The sequence below is a fragment of the Piliocolobus tephrosceles genome, chromosome 6 (genome assembly GCF_002776525.5).
Source record: "Piliocolobus tephrosceles isolate RC106 chromosome 6, ASM277652v3, whole genome shotgun sequence".
In the NCBI taxonomy this organism is placed as follows: Eukaryota; Metazoa; Chordata; class Mammalia; order Primates; family Cercopithecidae; genus Piliocolobus; species Piliocolobus tephrosceles.
In genome coordinates this window covers 3661138-3678059 of record NC_045439.1, presented here as the reverse complement: position 1 = coordinate 3678059, position 16922 = coordinate 3661138, and the positions used below count along the sequence as shown (strand labels likewise).

At 45.0% G+C, this 16922-nt stretch overlaps 1 protein-coding gene and 1 non-coding gene across 8 annotated transcripts in view; both read left to right on the top strand.

Moving 5' to 3' along the window:
- The window catches only part of TRAF3 (TNF receptor associated factor 3), a 131086-nt gene that overhangs the window by 79896 nt on the left and 34268 nt on the right, over positions 1-16922 (top strand). For 4 of the 7 annotated variants that reach the window (XM_026455236.1, XM_026455234.1, XM_026455233.1 and 1 more), the window contains 2 exons: positions 12001-12262; positions 13730-13781. In XM_026455236.1, the coding sequence (XP_026311021.1) occupies positions 12018-12262; positions 13730-13781 (297 nt within the window). In that variant the 5' untranslated portion in view covers positions 12001-12017. Of the gene's footprint in view, positions 1-10093; positions 10186-12000; positions 12263-13729; positions 13782-16922 lie in introns of all 7 variants that reach the window. The other 3 variants (XM_026455224.1, XM_026455226.1, XM_026455223.1) reach the window with 1 other exon arrangement.
- Positions 7338-7441, top strand: LOC111538397. Its single transcript, XR_002730321.1, has one exon. It is a non-coding gene; the product is annotated as a U6 spliceosomal RNA (small nuclear RNA).

Sequence of the window (16922 nt, the reverse complement as noted above, 5' to 3'; positions counted from 1 at the left end):
CCACATTCACATGTCTTCTTATCTTTTACCAAAACACATTTCACTTTCCCTACACACCTTGCATGTAAAACTGTTTTTCCAGTAGTCTCAAGTACATGTTATACTGTTAACTCTTAACAGTGTTTATTTTTGGTGAAAAACTTGGTATGCAGTTTTAATTATGTACTAGGTACGGAGCCTAGGACACCAGGCAGAAGTGCACATAAGGTCTGACTCTTTCTAGCATAGCTAGGAGGCATGGCTAACCCTACATGTCCCCAGGCCTTACCTAGAATCTATGGGTCTAGGTAAGTTGAACAATTTTCAAAAGTCAAAGAGGCAGTTTATAAACTTAAAGCATTTAGCAAACCTAAAATTTGACCTACCTGATTTAGAGCAAATGTCTTTATTTTACCAATAATCTTAAAAATTTTCTTTACTTCCCACAGCTTAAGTCACATGAATTAAAAGGCATTATACTTTTTACTTTTCTGACAAAATATTTAAGCACTTATTTTTAAGCCAGTTAATCAAAGCCTTTTATATCACACACACAACACATATAAATACACAGACAGAAGAAAATGTAGTAGTTGTAAGGTTTTTCATTTGCCAGTTTCTTAATTGAATTGGTGGCTTTATGGTGGAGCCCTGGAGGAACAGGGTGAGGAAAGCATGCAGTTTCTACGGCCTAATAAGCAAGCACAATTGGAAGGCAAGACAGAGCCCCAAAACTTGAGGATCCCATTTTTATATTGGATCCTGGATCCCCAATAGAGAAACGCTACAGAACAAGACAGTGCAATGATTTTACCACGTATTTCGTTGCCAAGAGCCCATCAGCCCTTTCTGTGATCAGCCCATCCCCCACGGGAGTCTTATCTCTCAGTGGGGAAGGATGAGAACATCTCCACACCTTCCAGGTGGTCAAGAGTATGCATTTGATCCAGACACACAAAGATCCGTGTATCCCCACCATGCCATTTAGCTCTCCCCAAAAGTATTAAATGTATTTCCTATCTAGTTATTACACATCGAAGCTGTCTGATAATGTGAAGTAATTTCTGATACCCCCAAAGTAAAAACAGATAACGCCATGCAAAGCAGAACGGAGCCTTAGCTTTTGGGAGGATCTATCCACGTTGAATAATCCTTGGGGTTCCATGAGGAAAAGAGAGGTTTTCCCAAAACAGGGTGTGCTTTCTCTGTTTCTCCTAAGAAAGTCCCAGGCTGTTAGAGCTTGAATATCCACTTTTAATTAAGTGGCTTTTAACCATAGCACTCTTTAAAAAGTCCTTTTAAATCTCTTATTACCCAGCTTTAGCCACTCCAAACCGCCAATATTCCTGGCTTTTGAACTTTGCCAAACGTAACCGCCCAGGTGCCCAGAGAAAGGAAAATTTAAGACAGTTCGTGAAGGGGAGGAGAATCAACAAATGGCAAAGGTCACCCAAATACCAACCAGAAGGTGTTCATTTTCTAGGCTAAAAATTGAACCTGGACTCAGGCCACCATTGTGAAAAGACAAAGCCTTAACTGCTGAGCTACAGCACTGGGCAGTTTCCATTGGTCTTCCTAGGAGCCCAGAGCAGTAAATTTTGAGCTTGCAAAGGCTTTTAACTGCTCGAGATAATTTGTAGAGCTAACTGCTACCCCAAAATCCCTGTTCCCTGGCAGGCAGAGACAGAGGAAGTACTGCCACGTGATTACAAGATTAAGCTGTCAAGGACATTCCTCAACATGTGGTCTTTGGGCAAGATGGTGGCCCTGAATGGGATCAAAATATAGATCAAAATGGATCTATATTTTGGTTGTTGATCCATTTTGAGTTAGTTTATATATGTGGAGTGAGGTAGAGGTCCAAGTTTGTTTTGCAAGTGTTACTCCAGCTGCCCTAGAACCATTTATTAAACTATTCTTTTCCTACTGAATGGTCTCATTTGGCACCCCTGTCAAAAGTCACTTGAGGCCAGGTGCAGTAGCTCATGCCTGTAATTTCAACACTTTGGGAGGTCAAGTTGGGCAGATCACTTGAGGTTAGGAGTTCAAGACCAGCCTGGCCTACATGGCAAAACCCCATCTCTACTAAAAAAATACAAAAATAGCCAGGTGTAGTGGCACACACCTGTAATCCCAGCTATTCGGGATGCTAAGACATGAGAATCGCTTGAACCTGGGAGGCAGAGGTTGCAATGAGCTGAAATTGCACCACTGCACTCCAGCCTAGGCAACAGAGCCAGACTGTCTCAAAAAAAAAAAAAAAGTCACTTGGTCATATATATATATATATGTGTGTGTGTGTGTGTGTGTGTGTGTGTTTACTTTTGTACTTTCGATTTTATTCCATTGGTCTATATGTCTGTTCTTCTGCCAGTGCCATATAGTTTTGATTACTAAAGCTTTGCAGTAAGTTTTAAAAGAGGGAAGGATGAGTCTTAAAACATTGGTCTTCTTCTTCAATATTGTTTTGGCTATTTGAGGTCTCTTGCAGTTCCTTATGAATTTGAGGATCAGATTTTTATTTTTATTTTTTCTGTTGTAGAAATACTGTCTCACTATATTGCCCATGCTGGTCTTGAACTCCTGGCCTCAAGTGATCCTCCTGCCTCGGCATCCCAAACTGCTAGGATTATAAGCGTAAGCTACGGTTCCTGGCCTCAGTTTTTTTATTTCTGCAAAAAAGGGCCGTTGGAAATTTGATAGGGGTTGCATTGAATCTGTGAATCACTTTGGGTAGTATCTTAGGGTACCCCAGAAAAACAGAGCCAATTGTGCGTGTGTGTGTGTGTGTGTCTTAGTCTTAGAGATTATTAAAAGGAATTGACTCACACAATTACGGAGGTAGGCATATCCCAAGATCTGCAGGAGGAGTTGGCAAGCTAGAGACCCAAGAGAGCAGATGGTTTACTTCTAGCCCTAGCCCAAGACTGAAGGCCTGAGAACTGGTGAAGCTAGTGGTGTAGTTCCTGTCTGAAAACTTGCAGGCCAAAGACCCAGGAAGAGCCATCGTTTCAGTTTGAGTCCAAAGGCAGGAAGAAAGCTGATGTCTCAGCTCGAAGATAGGCAGGAAGAACCTGCCTTGCTGCAGGGAGAGGGTCAGCCTTTTTGTTTTACTCAAGCCTTGAACTAATTAGATGAGAGCCACTTGTATTGGGGATGGCAGTCTGCTTTACTCAGTCTACCAGTTTAAATGTTAATCCCATCTATAACATCCTCACAGAAACTCACCTAGAATAATGTTTTACCATTATTTTAATACCATAAAATAATGGCGTAAACATTATAAATTATTGGTAATACCATAGTTAGTATTTACCAAAATAATAGGTTTTCTAATCCATTTACATGGGATGTCTTGCCATTTATTTTTATCTTAATTTATTTCATCAGTGTTTGTAGTTTTTATTGAAAAATTCTTTTGCCTCCTTGGTTAAATTTATGTCTGAGTAGTTTATTATTTTGGATGCTATTGTAAATATAATTGCATTCTTAATTCCTTTTTTTTTTTTGCTTATTTATTGCTGGTGTATAGAAACACAGATGATGTTTGTATGTTGATCTTGTACCCTGCAACTCTGATGGATAATGTTGTCTATGAATAGATTTACTCTTTCTTTCCCAATTTGGATGGTTTTTATTTCTTTTTTCTGCCTAATTGCTCTGGCTGGAACTTCCAGGACAGTATTGATTCGTAGTGATGAAAATAGGTATCTTTGTCTTACCCTGTTCTTAGGAGGAAAGCTTTCAGTTTTTCACCAGTGTATGTGAGTTTTTCACAGATACCCTTTATCATGCTTAGGTAACTTCCTTTCGTTCCTAGTATTCTGAGTGTTTTTATCATGAAAGGTTGTTGGATTTTGTCAAATACTTTTTCTACATTAATCAAACTAATCGTGTGGGTTTTTTCCCCCTTGTCCTATTAGTATATATTACACTGATTGGTTTTTGTGTGTGGAACCAACCTTGCATTCCTGAGATGAATCTCACTTGGAGTTTTCGAATATATTTTTTCGGGATCTCATTCATTTTTGAAAGATAGTTTTACTGGATATAGAATTCTTGGTTGAAAAATAGCCAGACATGATGGCACTGGCCTGTAGTCCCAGCTCCCAGAGAGACTGAGGCATGTGGATTGCTTGAGCCCAGGAGTTGGAGGCTGCAGTGAACCATATGATTGCACCACTGTGCTCCAGCCTGGGTGACAGAGTAAGATCCCTTCTCCAAAAAAAAAAAAAAAAAAAGAATTCTTGGTTGACAGATTTTTTTCTCTGAGCCCTTTAATTTGTCACCTTTTGGCCTCCATGGCTTTAGATGATGAGAAATCAGTTGTTAATCTTACTGAGAAATCCTTGTACTTGAAGAGTCACTTCTCTCTTGCTGCTTTCTACAGTTTGACTACAGTGTGTCTGGGTGTGGCTCTTTGAATTGAATTTATCCTATTTGGAGTTTGTCGAGCTTCCTGGTTATGCATTATGCAGATTAATGTTTCCCATTAATTACAGGACTTTTCTACCATTATTTCTTCAAACTGTTTTTTGTTTCTTTTTCTCTCTGTCTTTCTGAGACGCTATAATGTGTATGTTGGTACAATTGATGATGTCCCACAAGTCTCTGAGGCTGTTTATTTTCTTCATTATTTTTTCTTCTGTTCCTAACACCACTGTATAATCTTAATTGTCCTATCTTTAAGTTCTCTGATTCTTACTGCTTTCTGTTTATTTATGCTGTTGAGCCCCTGTGGTGAATTTTTCATTTCAGTTTTTGTGCTTTTCAACTGCAGAATTTCTGTTTGGTTCTTTTTTTAAAATATTTTTTTCTTTATCAATATTCTGTATTCAGCGAGACATTGTTCTGATGGATCTTTTAGATTTTTGAACATGGTTTTCTTTAGTTCTTTGAACATATTTAAAATAGCATATTTAAAGTCTTCATCCATAAGTCTAATGTCTAGCTTCCTCTTGAACAATTTCTGTTACTTACCTTTTTTCTACATGTAAACTGAACTTTCCTGTTTCTTTGCATGCTTTGTAATATTTTGTTGAAAACTGGAAGTTTTGAATTTATACTGTGGTAACTTTGGAAATGAGATTCTTCCTTCTCCCCCAGGGTTTGTTGGCTGCTTGTTACAGTCATTGTTTGTATAGTTACTTTTCTGAGCTAATTTTGTATAGTATATATTCTTTATCATGTGTGGCCACTGAGTTCTCTGTTCCATTAGTATAGTGGTCAGCTTATGATTAGACGGAGATTTAAGCACCTAGAACAAACAATATCTCCCAGTCTTTTGAAATGAGGTCTGTGTGTATGTTGGAGCACAGCTTCAACACTCAGCCAGGCCTTTGACGGTGACCCCTTAGCATTCACTGCCGGCTTGCACAGAGCCTGAAGGTCAGCCAGAGTGGAAGCCTAGGGCCTTTTCAGGCCTTTCCTGAACATGTACACAGCCCTGGGCATTTGTGGAACCTTCTAGATTTCCAAGAATGTGTCAGAGCTTTTCAAACCCTTATTTTCCAAAACATCTTACTCCTCAGCTTTTCTTCCCAAGTTTTTGGTTAAATCTATTGTTTGCCTCAACTGTTATCCAGTGGTTCAGGCAGCAGCAAATAATTGTCTGTAAATATTTCCAGGAACCTTTCTCCCTGTTTCCCTAGTAGATGCCTCAGCACTGGGAGGTTAAGTCAAACCCTTTGAGCCAATCTTTCAGGGAGTCAATAGACAGGTCAAAACAAACAACTGCGGTTCTTTGCAGATGAGGCCCATTCCAATGCTCCCTCTTGGACCGGTGCATGCACCAGAGTGGCAGCCTGTTGTCTTCTAGGCCACTGCTGCAGCCAGGATGGGACCAGGGAAGGTTAAAATGCTGCGGAACTCACTGTTCTTGCTGAGATTCAGCTGCTTTTCCTTGATTAAGCGTTCTTCTGATTGCTGCAAGTTTTTAGTTAGTTTCCAAACTTTTAAAATAGTAGATTCTGGCAGTTTTTGCCAGTTTTTAAAATGCGTATATTGAAGGATAGACTTTGAGTTCCTTACTCAGCCATTTTTGTGGACATGACTTACTAGTCATAATTTAAATTTAATATTTTAGGACATAATCTAAATTTTTAAATTATGATCAGTTTCAAGTTTGCCAAATTTATGTACACCTTACTCGATTACACAAGAGATGTAAAATGGCTTACAAGGATAAATAGCATAAGAGATGCAATAAATTATTGTTGTCAGCATTTGTTGGGTTAAGGGCATGTTAGTAAAAACTAACTAACAGTTAGTAAAAACTGTTGAGAACTTGATCCTAGAGACGGAAACGTTTTCTTGGCAGCCTTGAGGTTCTCGCCCCCTCTCTGTTACGTCAGTGGTGGGGAACCTGGGGCAGATTCGCCTCGGTGGCTTCTCCTGCATGACCGCGTTGGGCTGAGGGAGATACGCCAGGTTAGTGCCCGGCAGTAGGGGTGGTTGTTACTGTCTGCCTCTGAGTTGATTGTGAGAAATGTGTCTCCAGTGTTGGTTTTCCTGAATCCAAAACTCTCCTTTGCTCAGGACAGTGTAGGTAGGTGTTTATATCTAAGACATTGTCTCTATTGCCCTATTTGCTTCAGGAGGTGATCAGGGGATTCTCACACTTCAGATCAGAAGTGACTGCTCTTGGTGGCTGTTGGTCACTGGGAGAACCAAGGGTCATCCGTAAACCTGAGACTTGTCCATGCACTGGCTCTGGTGCCTGTTGAGGTGTCTGTCCCCTGCTTTCCCAGGAACCAGTTCGGTCCTGTGGCCACCTCATTGGTACAGAAGGTCAGGGGCTGCCAGCTGGACTCTGCTCAGGGTTTGTGTCCTTTATTTCTTCAGCTTTTGTCGAGAAAGCATGTTTTCCTTGAGCAATGTCTGTCAGTTTGACATAGTGGCTCATTTACTAGTCTGATTTGAGAACACCTCCTTTTGACATTGCTTCTGTTTTTATATATTGGATTGTCCCTTTTTCATCAGCATCACTCACAAGTTAATCTGAATTTTTTTTTTTTTTTTTTTGAGATGGTGTCTCACTCTGTTGCCCAGGCTGGAGTACAGTGGCACAATCTCGGGTCACTGAAACCTCCGCCTTCCAGGTTCAAGCAGTTCTCCTGCCTCAGCTTCCCGAGTAGCTGGGACTACAGGCATGTGCCACCATGCCCAACTGATTTTTGTATTTTAGTAGAGACAGGATTTCACCATGTTGGCCAGGCTGGTCTCGAACTCCTGACCTCAAGTGATCCACCCGCCTCAGCCTCCCAAAGTGCTGGGATTACAGGCGCGAGTTACTGCGTCCGGCCTAATAAAATTAAGATTTCTCTTCATTAAAAGACACCATAAAGTTAAAGTCAAGCTCGCTTTGGCAGCACATATACTAAAATTGGAACAATACAGAGAAGATTAGCATGGCCCCTGCGCAAGGATGACACGCAAATTTGTGAAGCAGTTCCATATTTTTAAAACACATACACATGTATGTTTATTGCAGCACTATTTACAATAGCAAAGACTTGGAACCAACCCAAATGCCCATCAATGATAGACTGGATAAAGAAAATGTAGCACATGTACACCATGGAATGCTATGCAGCCATAAAAAAGAATGAGTTCATGACCTTTGCAGGGACATGGGTGAAGCTGGAAACCATCATTCTTAGCAAACTAACAGAGGAACAGAAAACCAAACACCACATGTTCTCACTCATAAGTTGGAGTTGAACAATGAGAACACATGGACACAGGGAGGGGAACATCACACACCGGGGCCTGTCGGAAGGTGGGGATGGCATTAGTAGAAATACCTAATGCAGATGATGGGTTGATGGGTGCAGCAAACCACTATGGCACATGTATACCTATGTAACAAACCTGCACGTTCTGCACATGTATCCCAGAACTTATAATAATTAAAAAAGAAAAAAAAAGTCAAGCCTTAAATTGGGAAAAGACATCTGTAATACATAAAACTAACAGAGGATTAGCTGTTAACATATTAAATAGCTGGGGAATCTCTCCAAATCAGTGTTACAAAAGACAATAACCCAATTAAAAAAATGACACCACCAGGCACAGTGGCTCATGCCTGTAATCCCAGCGCTGTGGGAGGCTGAGGTGGAGGGATCACTTGAGGCCAGGAGCTTGGGAGCAGGCAAGACCCCCAGCTCCTGAAAAAAATTAAAAAATTAGCTGGGCATGGTGGCATGTGCCTATAATCCTAGCTACTCTGGAGGCTGAGGTGGGAGGATTGCTTGAGCCCAGGGCTTCGAGGCTGCAGTGAGCCATGATGGCACCACTGTACTCTAGCCTGGGCAACAGAACGAGACTCCATCTCTTGAAAACACACACACACACACACACACACACACACACACACACACACAGAGAAAACAATGACAAGGAGATATAATTTGGCATTTCACAGGAGAGAAAACAAATGGCCTCTCGGCATATTAAGATGCCAAACCTTTCTAATCAGGATAAGGCGCAAAAAGACCATTGTCCTTGATTGGTAGAAATTAAGATGACTGATAACTGTAAGTGTTGGTGAGAGTGTGGTTTCATAGAAATTCTCATGCTGCTGGTGGAAGTATTTGTTGTTACCTCTGCTTTGGGGAGCAGTTTGGCACTCATTTACAAAATTGGCCTTTCATACAACCTACACACCAGCAACTCTTCTCTGCTGTCTAGATGCAGAGTCCAGAGCGAGGACTGGCAAACTCTTTCTGTTAGGGGCAAGAGAGTAAATATCCTAGGCGTTGTGGAGCACATACACTCTTAGTCTTTGTTTTTATAACACTTAAAAAATCTGAAAAGCATTCTTAGTTCAAAGACCTTACAAAAATAGGCTGCTGGCTAGATTTGAATCGCAGACTGTAGTTTGCCAATTCCTGATTCTTTGATCTAGGGGATGCATCCTGGGTAAACTTAGTTACATGCAGTCTTAGTGGCAGGAGGCCCGGGAAAAGCGCAGAGCAGTATGGGGGAGTTGAGAGAGAGGCTGGGAAGGTAGCCTCCTGGAGAAGGTCGGGGGCTGGCCTGCATGTATCTGGGTAGGCTCCGCCGTGGCCTGCCTGGGCGGGCCTAGGGGAACCTAGAGCCTCTGAGGCACGATGGGCCAGTGTGGAGAACACAGTGGCAGGGGCCGGGGGCTGCAGGTTGAGGCTGGTCAACCCTTTTACCTGGCAGGCAAGGCTAGCACCAGGTGCCCTTGCTGCTTAGCTTGGAAAGATTAGTGAGCATTGTGATGAACCGGCAAGTTTGTAAGCAAATGACATCTATAATACATATACTTTAACATTAATGTTTCGAAAACTTTGTTTTCACAAATAAGTAATTTCCCACACTGTGCCACAGTAGTTCTATGAAGCTAACACACTTGGGTTACTAACCAGTTCATCAATCTCTGACGTTCTCTGCTGCCGGCATTCATTCCTATTTGCTCCTAGCTGTGAAGTCAGGCTAGGAGTCTGTCAGCTCATGTGCCTGTCCGCTTCATGCAGACAGCCAGAACGGAGCTCGGAAGGAGGGGCTCCGCCCGCCCAGGATTACCAGCAGCTACCTCCCCAGGATGCCCAGGACCTCAGGAGCGGAAGGAATTTGGCTCTTATTTTTCTAAGTAGCAAAAATAGATGAATTGGGTACAGGAACACAGTGTGTTTTTGAGGGAGCTGGTGAGTTTTGAAAGGAACTTCCCCTTTTCACCTGAGGTATTACCATATCGTGAGAAAGGATGGAGGAGGCATGGAGGTGGGAAACTACACAAGAAAAATCCAGTGGTGCAGAGGCTTCTGATGTGAGGTGGCTGGTCTAGGCAGCGGTGTTCCCTGAGGCTCCTGAGTCTGGTTCTCAGTGGGTCCCTCACCTCCCTTCACAGCCACTCACTTCCTTACCACGGTACATGGGGGTGCAGGGCTGGCCAGGGGCTGTTGACAGGAGGGGAGTGGTGCAGGCTGAGCCTTAAAGACAGGAAGAGAATCCGTACTGGAACTGCCCTGCAGAAGCCTCATAAAGATCATAAGGCACTGGGCAAAAACTTTTCCAAGAAAGTTCATGGTGCACACACTGACCTAAACACTGGCTGGCATTCCCAGGGTTTTTTTTTTCATTATAGAGGTGCATGGCTATTGCATGGTATCCAGAAAACAAAGACCAGAGAAGCCAGATTTTATACCACCATCTGGAAACATTTAATTTATGCTTTAGGTAAGTGTTAGCAAATATTTAGGATGATTGATCAAATTATGAGTATGTTTATGAGTGCACAGTGTAATTTTTATTAAAGCTCACATTTCTTCAGGAACTCGATTCAACTCCTTTACATTCCTGGTTATTTTCATTTACTTGATCTTGAGGTCTCATCTGGCAGAGCTGTGCAGGCTGGGACCTTTGTGGCTCATTTTGAGGAGCTGTTTACCTGTTGATGGGAACTTGCAGGTGGGAGGCAGCCAGTCTTAAAGAGTACCTAGTCAGCAGGTGTGGAAGAGAGCCCGCACAGACAGACCTGCCCTTTGTGTGTCCCCTCTGCCAGCCCAGCCCTTTGGGCACATTGGCACCTACCTGAACCCGAGCCCCCTCGTGCACACAGGGAGCGGCACCTCCCTCACACGCTCCTCACCGGTGTGACAGGGTGTGGCGTGCTCTGTGCGTCCACAGCGGGCCCACCCCACAGCTCCGTGCACAGCATGTTGGGTCAGGGTGGTGCCAGATGAATAAGAAGAGGGTGGATGTCAAAACTGAGCACTTTGGGTACTGTGGGCACACTGTCACAGGGTTTACCCTGGAAGGAACAACTGGGCTTCAGAAGCAGGTTGACCAGGCCAGTCTGAGTCATGGCATCGAGACTCAGCAGAAGTCAATGAGGAAGGAAAACTGACTGAGAACAGCTGTTGTTTCAGCTAAAATCTCAGAATGATGCATTGAATTCAAAGTTACAACACAGCAAAATAGTATGTGTATTTTTTTTTTTGAGACGGAGTCTCGCTCTGTCGCCCGGGCTGGAGTGCAATGGCCGGATCTCAGCTCACTGCAAGCTCCACCTCCCGGGTTTACGCCATTCTCCTGCCTCAGCCTCCCGAGTAGCTGGAACTACAGGCGCCCGCCACCTCGCCCGGCTAGTTTTTTGTATTTTTTAGTAGAGACGGGGTTTCACCGTGTTAGCCAGGATGGTCTCGATCTCCTGACCTCGTGATCCGCCCGTCTCGGCCTCCCAAAGTGCTGAGATTACAGGCTTGAGCCACCGTGCCTGGCTATGTGTATTTTTTTAAACCTCAAAAATACTCTGTTTATTAACTTTAAAAAATTTTTGGCTGGGCACGGTGGCTAACGCCTGTAATCCCAGCACTTTGGGTGGCCGAGGCGGGTGGATCACAAGGTCAGGAGATCGAGACTATCCTGGCTAACACGGTGAAACCCCATCTCTACTAAAAATACAAAAAATTAGCCGGGTGTGGTGGTGGGCGCCTGTAGTCCCAGCTACTCGGGAGGCTGAGGCAGGAGAATGGCGTGAACCCAGGAGGTGGAGCTTGCAGTGAGCCGAGATTGTACCACTGCCACTCCAGCCTGGGTGACCGAGTGAGACTCCATCTCAAAAAAAAAGAACAAAAAGTTTTTTTTGGAGACAGGGCCTCACTCTGTTGCTCAGGCTGGAGTGCAGTGGTGCCATCATAGCTTGGTGCAACCTTGAACTCCTAGGCTCAGCAATCTTCCCACCTCAGCCTCCCAAGGAGCTGGGACCACAGGTGTGCACCACCACACCTAGCCCAATTTATTAAGTATACTTTTTAGGAAGTTTTTTGAATAATAATATCAATAGTTACTATGTGTTTGGGTAAAATAGAAAGGAAGGAAGCATATTGGATCATATTTTGTTCCCAACACATATTAAAGTTGGGAAGGATTCTTGTGTTACCTAAAACTGAAAGACAGCAGGTCTCAGGCACTTCTGCTTTCCCAAAGCTGCGTTTGTTTCCTTGCCTGAGAGGATATGATGGCGCTCTCTTTACTGTTTTTTCCCAACAGAACTCCTCTTTCCTAAAATGGAGTCGAGTAAAAAGATGGACTCCCCTGGCCCGCTGCAGACTAACCCGCCGCTAAAGCTGCACACTGACCGCAGTGCCGGGACGCCGATTTTTGCCCCTGAACAAGGAGGTTACAAGGAAAAGTTTGTGAAGACCGTGGAGGACAAGTACAAGTGTGAGAAGTGCCGCCTGGTGCTGTGCAGCCCGAAGCAGACCGAATGTGGGCACCGCTTCTGCGAGAGCTGCATGGCCGCCCTGCTGAGGTAGCCCCTCATCCGGCCCGTCACCCTGCCCCTTCTCAGCCCTCGGCTTCACCCTCTCCTTCATTCATTTCTCTAAAGATAAACCTCTAGAGGTTTAAAGCCCTAAAGAAGTCATAAAAGCCTCCGGGCCCAGCTCGTGAATCCTTTAGGGAGGTGCAGGGGGATCCTACATCTGAGTTTACTGAGGCCTCTGGCTGTCTCTGACCTGCCCCGCCCGTGTCTTCCCACTTTGTCTGTAGAGCCTTGGTGCCTCTCATATGTGTTGTTGTATTTTACTGAGGAAGGTCACAGTTCCATGGAGGAGACACACCAGGAAATGACAAGCCAGTCGTTTAAGGGCATATGTACTGGTGTGCAAGGGTGCTACAGAGAGGAGGGAGGATGGGGTCAGCTTAAAGGACTGGGCAGGTCCCTAGGCGAGCAGAAACCTAGGCCGCAGTGCTTACTCAGCAGGCACATGTGTTACATGCACCGAGCTCTTGGCAGCCCTTTGCTGCTGAGTGCCAGTGCTGGTGCCACTGGCGGATCATGAAGGCAGGCTGGAGCTTTACTGCAGGATAGCATCGACCAGGAGAGCACCTTGATTCACCCTGCAGGCCTCATGTTTATGTTTTCTGGCATTGTGCCGGGTGGGGGGGTTGCTGCAGGATGCCCTGGTCTTGGCCAATGCTGTCAGGGCACATCAGACTGGGAAGGTTGCCAGCTCCTCCTCCCACATCACTCAAGCCTGGGCTGCCCCTGAGCCCCAGCCTGGGCACAGCAGCCAGCCCCCTGCCCTGTCACCTGCCTTCACCCTCTCCCTTCTCCATGCTTCCCTCTGTGGTCTTACCCACTTATCCCAGTCAACTCACCTTTGCCCACTTGGGGGCAAAATGACACTTGAACTTAGTGACAGCACAGGAGACACAGAACACCATGTGTCCTAACACAAGAGCCTAGACTACACCTCTGGGCCCAGGAGAAGCTTCCTGGTGGAGGAGGGGCTGGAGCCCCCATATATGGTGGGCCACAGAGGAGGGAGGCTGGTCACCCTGTGCAAGTGCCATTGGCCTTCCAATAGACAGTGAAGCAAAATCGCCTGTGGAGAAGGGCTGGCTGCTTTTACAACGCAGGAGCAAGGCTCTCCAGGTAAACGGTACTCACACCGAAGGGCTGCTCTGCAGACAGCTAGCTTTGGTTTCTGAAATAAAATTTCACTTTTACATTAAGTGGAAGAGGCTTTCCAAGTGGGGCTGAACTAAACTGTTCTACTTGGTAACTTCCTTTTGAAAAATCAGCATTTAAAAAAATGTAGCCCTTTTCTCCCATGGCTTCCTTTGTAAAGTGAATCACCAGGGTGTCCTGATGCAGGACGTTGCTGTGAGCCACTGCGCAGACCTGACCATAAAGCGAATGCTCCCGGAATCTCCTGAGTCCCCTCAGGAAAGGGACTTCCACTCTAATGCAGTCACATGTGTTTCCCTGCAGCTCTTCAAGTCCAAAATGCACAGCGTGCCAGGAGAGCATCGTTAAAGATAAGGTATTCTGGTTTTTTTTTTTTTTTTTTTTTATCATTTTGTCACATGTTTTCAGCTGGGTAGTACTTTTCACATAGTTTGCATTCGGCACTCTGGCACAACACGTTCAGTTTTGGCAGCTGATGCGGCAGGCTCCCAGGCAGGGCACTGTGCCGTGATCACCTGGGGAGGCAGTAGGTTCAGATCCACTTGGTCACTTCCTTACTATGTGAGCTCCGAGAGCTACTTCAGCCCGTCACCTGTAATAATAATCACATCGCCTGCCAAGACTGCAGAGAGCTGGTGTGAGGAGTAAGAGGGTCGATGTGAGCAAAGTGCTGAGATACCTGTCCGTGGCAGGGCTGTCTGTGGTTGGGTCGCTTTCGTCATTGTGGGTCTTTATCCTAGACAGCTTTTACTCAACTCTTACACTACGTTTTACCTTCAGACTTGCTAGGCTGAGGGGTTCATTTGAGTTTGTGCTCCCTGCTCCCCATCCCCCTGTGATATCTTGAAGTCATTAGATATGAGTGCGATTAGCCCCTTCTCGCCCCCTGTGGCTGTCCTCAGTTAGAGCCGTGGGTGTCTCTGCACATTCAGAGGATGGGGCTGCCCAGCCTGCCACCAGCTTCTCTCCTGGGGCCTGGTCCTTCTCATGGAGACCGACAGTCATCCATGTGCTGCTATACCCTGCCAGGCACACTTGGAGTTTGAAACAATTCATTCTTTTTTGTTGTTGTTGAGACAGAGTTTCGCTGTTGTCGCACAGGCTGGAGCGCAATGGCACAATCTTGGCTCATTGCAATCTCCGCCTCCCGGGTTCAAGCAGTTCTCATGCCACAGCCTCCCGAGTAGCTAGGATTACAGACACAAGCCACCACGCCCAGCTAATTTTTGTATTTTTAGTAGACACAGGGTTTCACCATGTTGGTTAGGCCAATCTCGAACTCCTGACCTCAGGTGATACACCTGCCTCAGCCTCCCAAAGTGCTGGGATTACAGGCGTGAACCACCGCACCCAGCAATTCATTTTTAAAGTGCTTAAAATATCAATAAAAATATGTGTTTCCCTACTTTCAGTAATGAACCTAACCATTTTTTAAATGCAGGTCACTAAGTTGTACAATAAAATTCTTGCTCTGGGGTTTTCCTGTCTAAAGCACCTTGCAGATTGAGTTTGTTGGTCAGAGCAGCCCAGGTGAGTGCAGTGATTTGAGGATTGCTGGCAGTCAGCGTCCCTGGGCTGCCAGGCACAAGGGCATGCAATGTAGCCACTCTGGAAGGGGGGGAGATGGACTTGGCCACCTGGCCCCTGTACCTTTTCTTTCTCCGCATTTACCTGCTACTGCTGAAGACTTGGTTAGTTCCTGTGAGGGAAAACAGCCCTTCCCTCCGCTCTGTGCCTTGTCCTAGCATGGTGCCCGGCTGCCTTGTTAACATGTACCTAAAGTGTGTGAGAGAGAAGCTCGCAACGATGGCTGAGGTTTTTTTTAGTATTTCTGTTTTGTTATGCAGAATCATTATCCCTATTTTTTAATGACATTAGTAGCTGAAGAAAAATGGCTAGTTTTATCAAAGAGTCATGAATGAGATGCACTCAAGTTGTAGACCCTCATGGAAAGAATGGAGCTATCTGGGCCCCGGGTGACCCAGACCCCCACCCGTCAGCAGGTCATCCAGGGCTGGGTGGGCCTCTGGTCTTCATCTGTAAGCAGACATTTGGAGTAAATAGTCTCAGATCCTTTCCATTTCAAAGTTCTGTTGACTTTAGTATCTTAAGTCATGACCTTCTTTTTTTTTTTAAGTCACGTTTATGAAAGATAAGCTTTGGCTCCAAATTAGTTTAGTTTTAACTCTTAACAGCTATTGATTCTGTTTCTCTTAGCAGTCCAAAAAGGCATATTAAGCTCCTGTTACTCTACTTTCATAGATCAACAGACAGGAGTTTCTTAGAAATACCTTTAGACTAAGACGTTGTAGATTGTGTTGTTAGAGTGAGAGAGAGCTGAGCATGGTGCCTTATGCCTGTGATCCAAGACTTTGGGAGCTGAGGCAGGTGGATCATTTGGACTCAGGAGTTCGAGACCAGACTGGGCAGCATATGGAGACCCCATCTCTACAAAAATGAAAATTGAAAAGTTACCTGGGCTTGGTGGCAGGTACCTGTAGTTCAAGCCACAGGAGGCTGAGGTGAGAGGATTGCTCGAGCCCAGGAGTTTAAGGCTGCAGTGAGCCATGATTGCCCCAGTGCACTCCAGCCTGAGTGACAGAGAGTGACAGAGTGAAACCCTGTCTCTTTTTGAGATGGAGTCTCAGTCTGTTGCCCAGGCTGGAGTACAGTGGCATGATCTCAGCTCACTGCTGAGATCCCAACATAGGGTTTCACCATGTTGGCCAGGCTGGTCTCGAACTCCTGACCTCAGATGATCCACCCGCCTCGGCCTCCCAAAGTACTGGGATTACAGGGGTGAGCCACTGTGCCCAGTCAACCCTGTCTCTTAAAAAAAAAAAAGAATAAGAATACTTGTGTTTTCTAAGGGAAAAATAAAATTAAAAGTTGAAAGATTTTTTCTTTTCTTCTTTTCTATTTTTGTTAAAGAGATGAGGGTCTCACACTGTCCCCCATTCTGGAGTGCAGTGATGCAATCATGGCTCACTGCATCCTCGACCTCCCAGGCTAAAGCAGTCCTCCTGCCTCAGCCTCCTGAGTAGCTGAGACTACAGGCACATGCTGCCCTACCCAGCTAATTTTTTAAAAATTTTTGTAGAGATAGGGTCTCATTGTGTTGCCCAGGCTGGTCTCAAACTCCTGGGCTCAAGCGATCCTCCTGCCTCAGTTTCCCAGAGTGCTGGGATTCCAGGCTTAAGCCACCACGACCAGCATCGTTTTCATTTTCAAAGGGAAATGTTTTCATTATTAGACTAACTTCAGACTACAATATATGTTTTAAGAGAGTGTTGTTCAACCACAGGCTAATGCTGCTTTTTTGGTGAAAAATGAGTTTTAACAGCGTGACCTTTAGAAAGAACCAACAGTTTTACAAATCATTCCCCAGATATGGTCTCTTATGTGGTCTCTCTGTTTCTCCAGCAAGCCATCTCTACAGTGTATTCAGTTGTGTCCGGTTCTGCTCTTGTCCTCTGGTGGCAGCCACACCGTCATG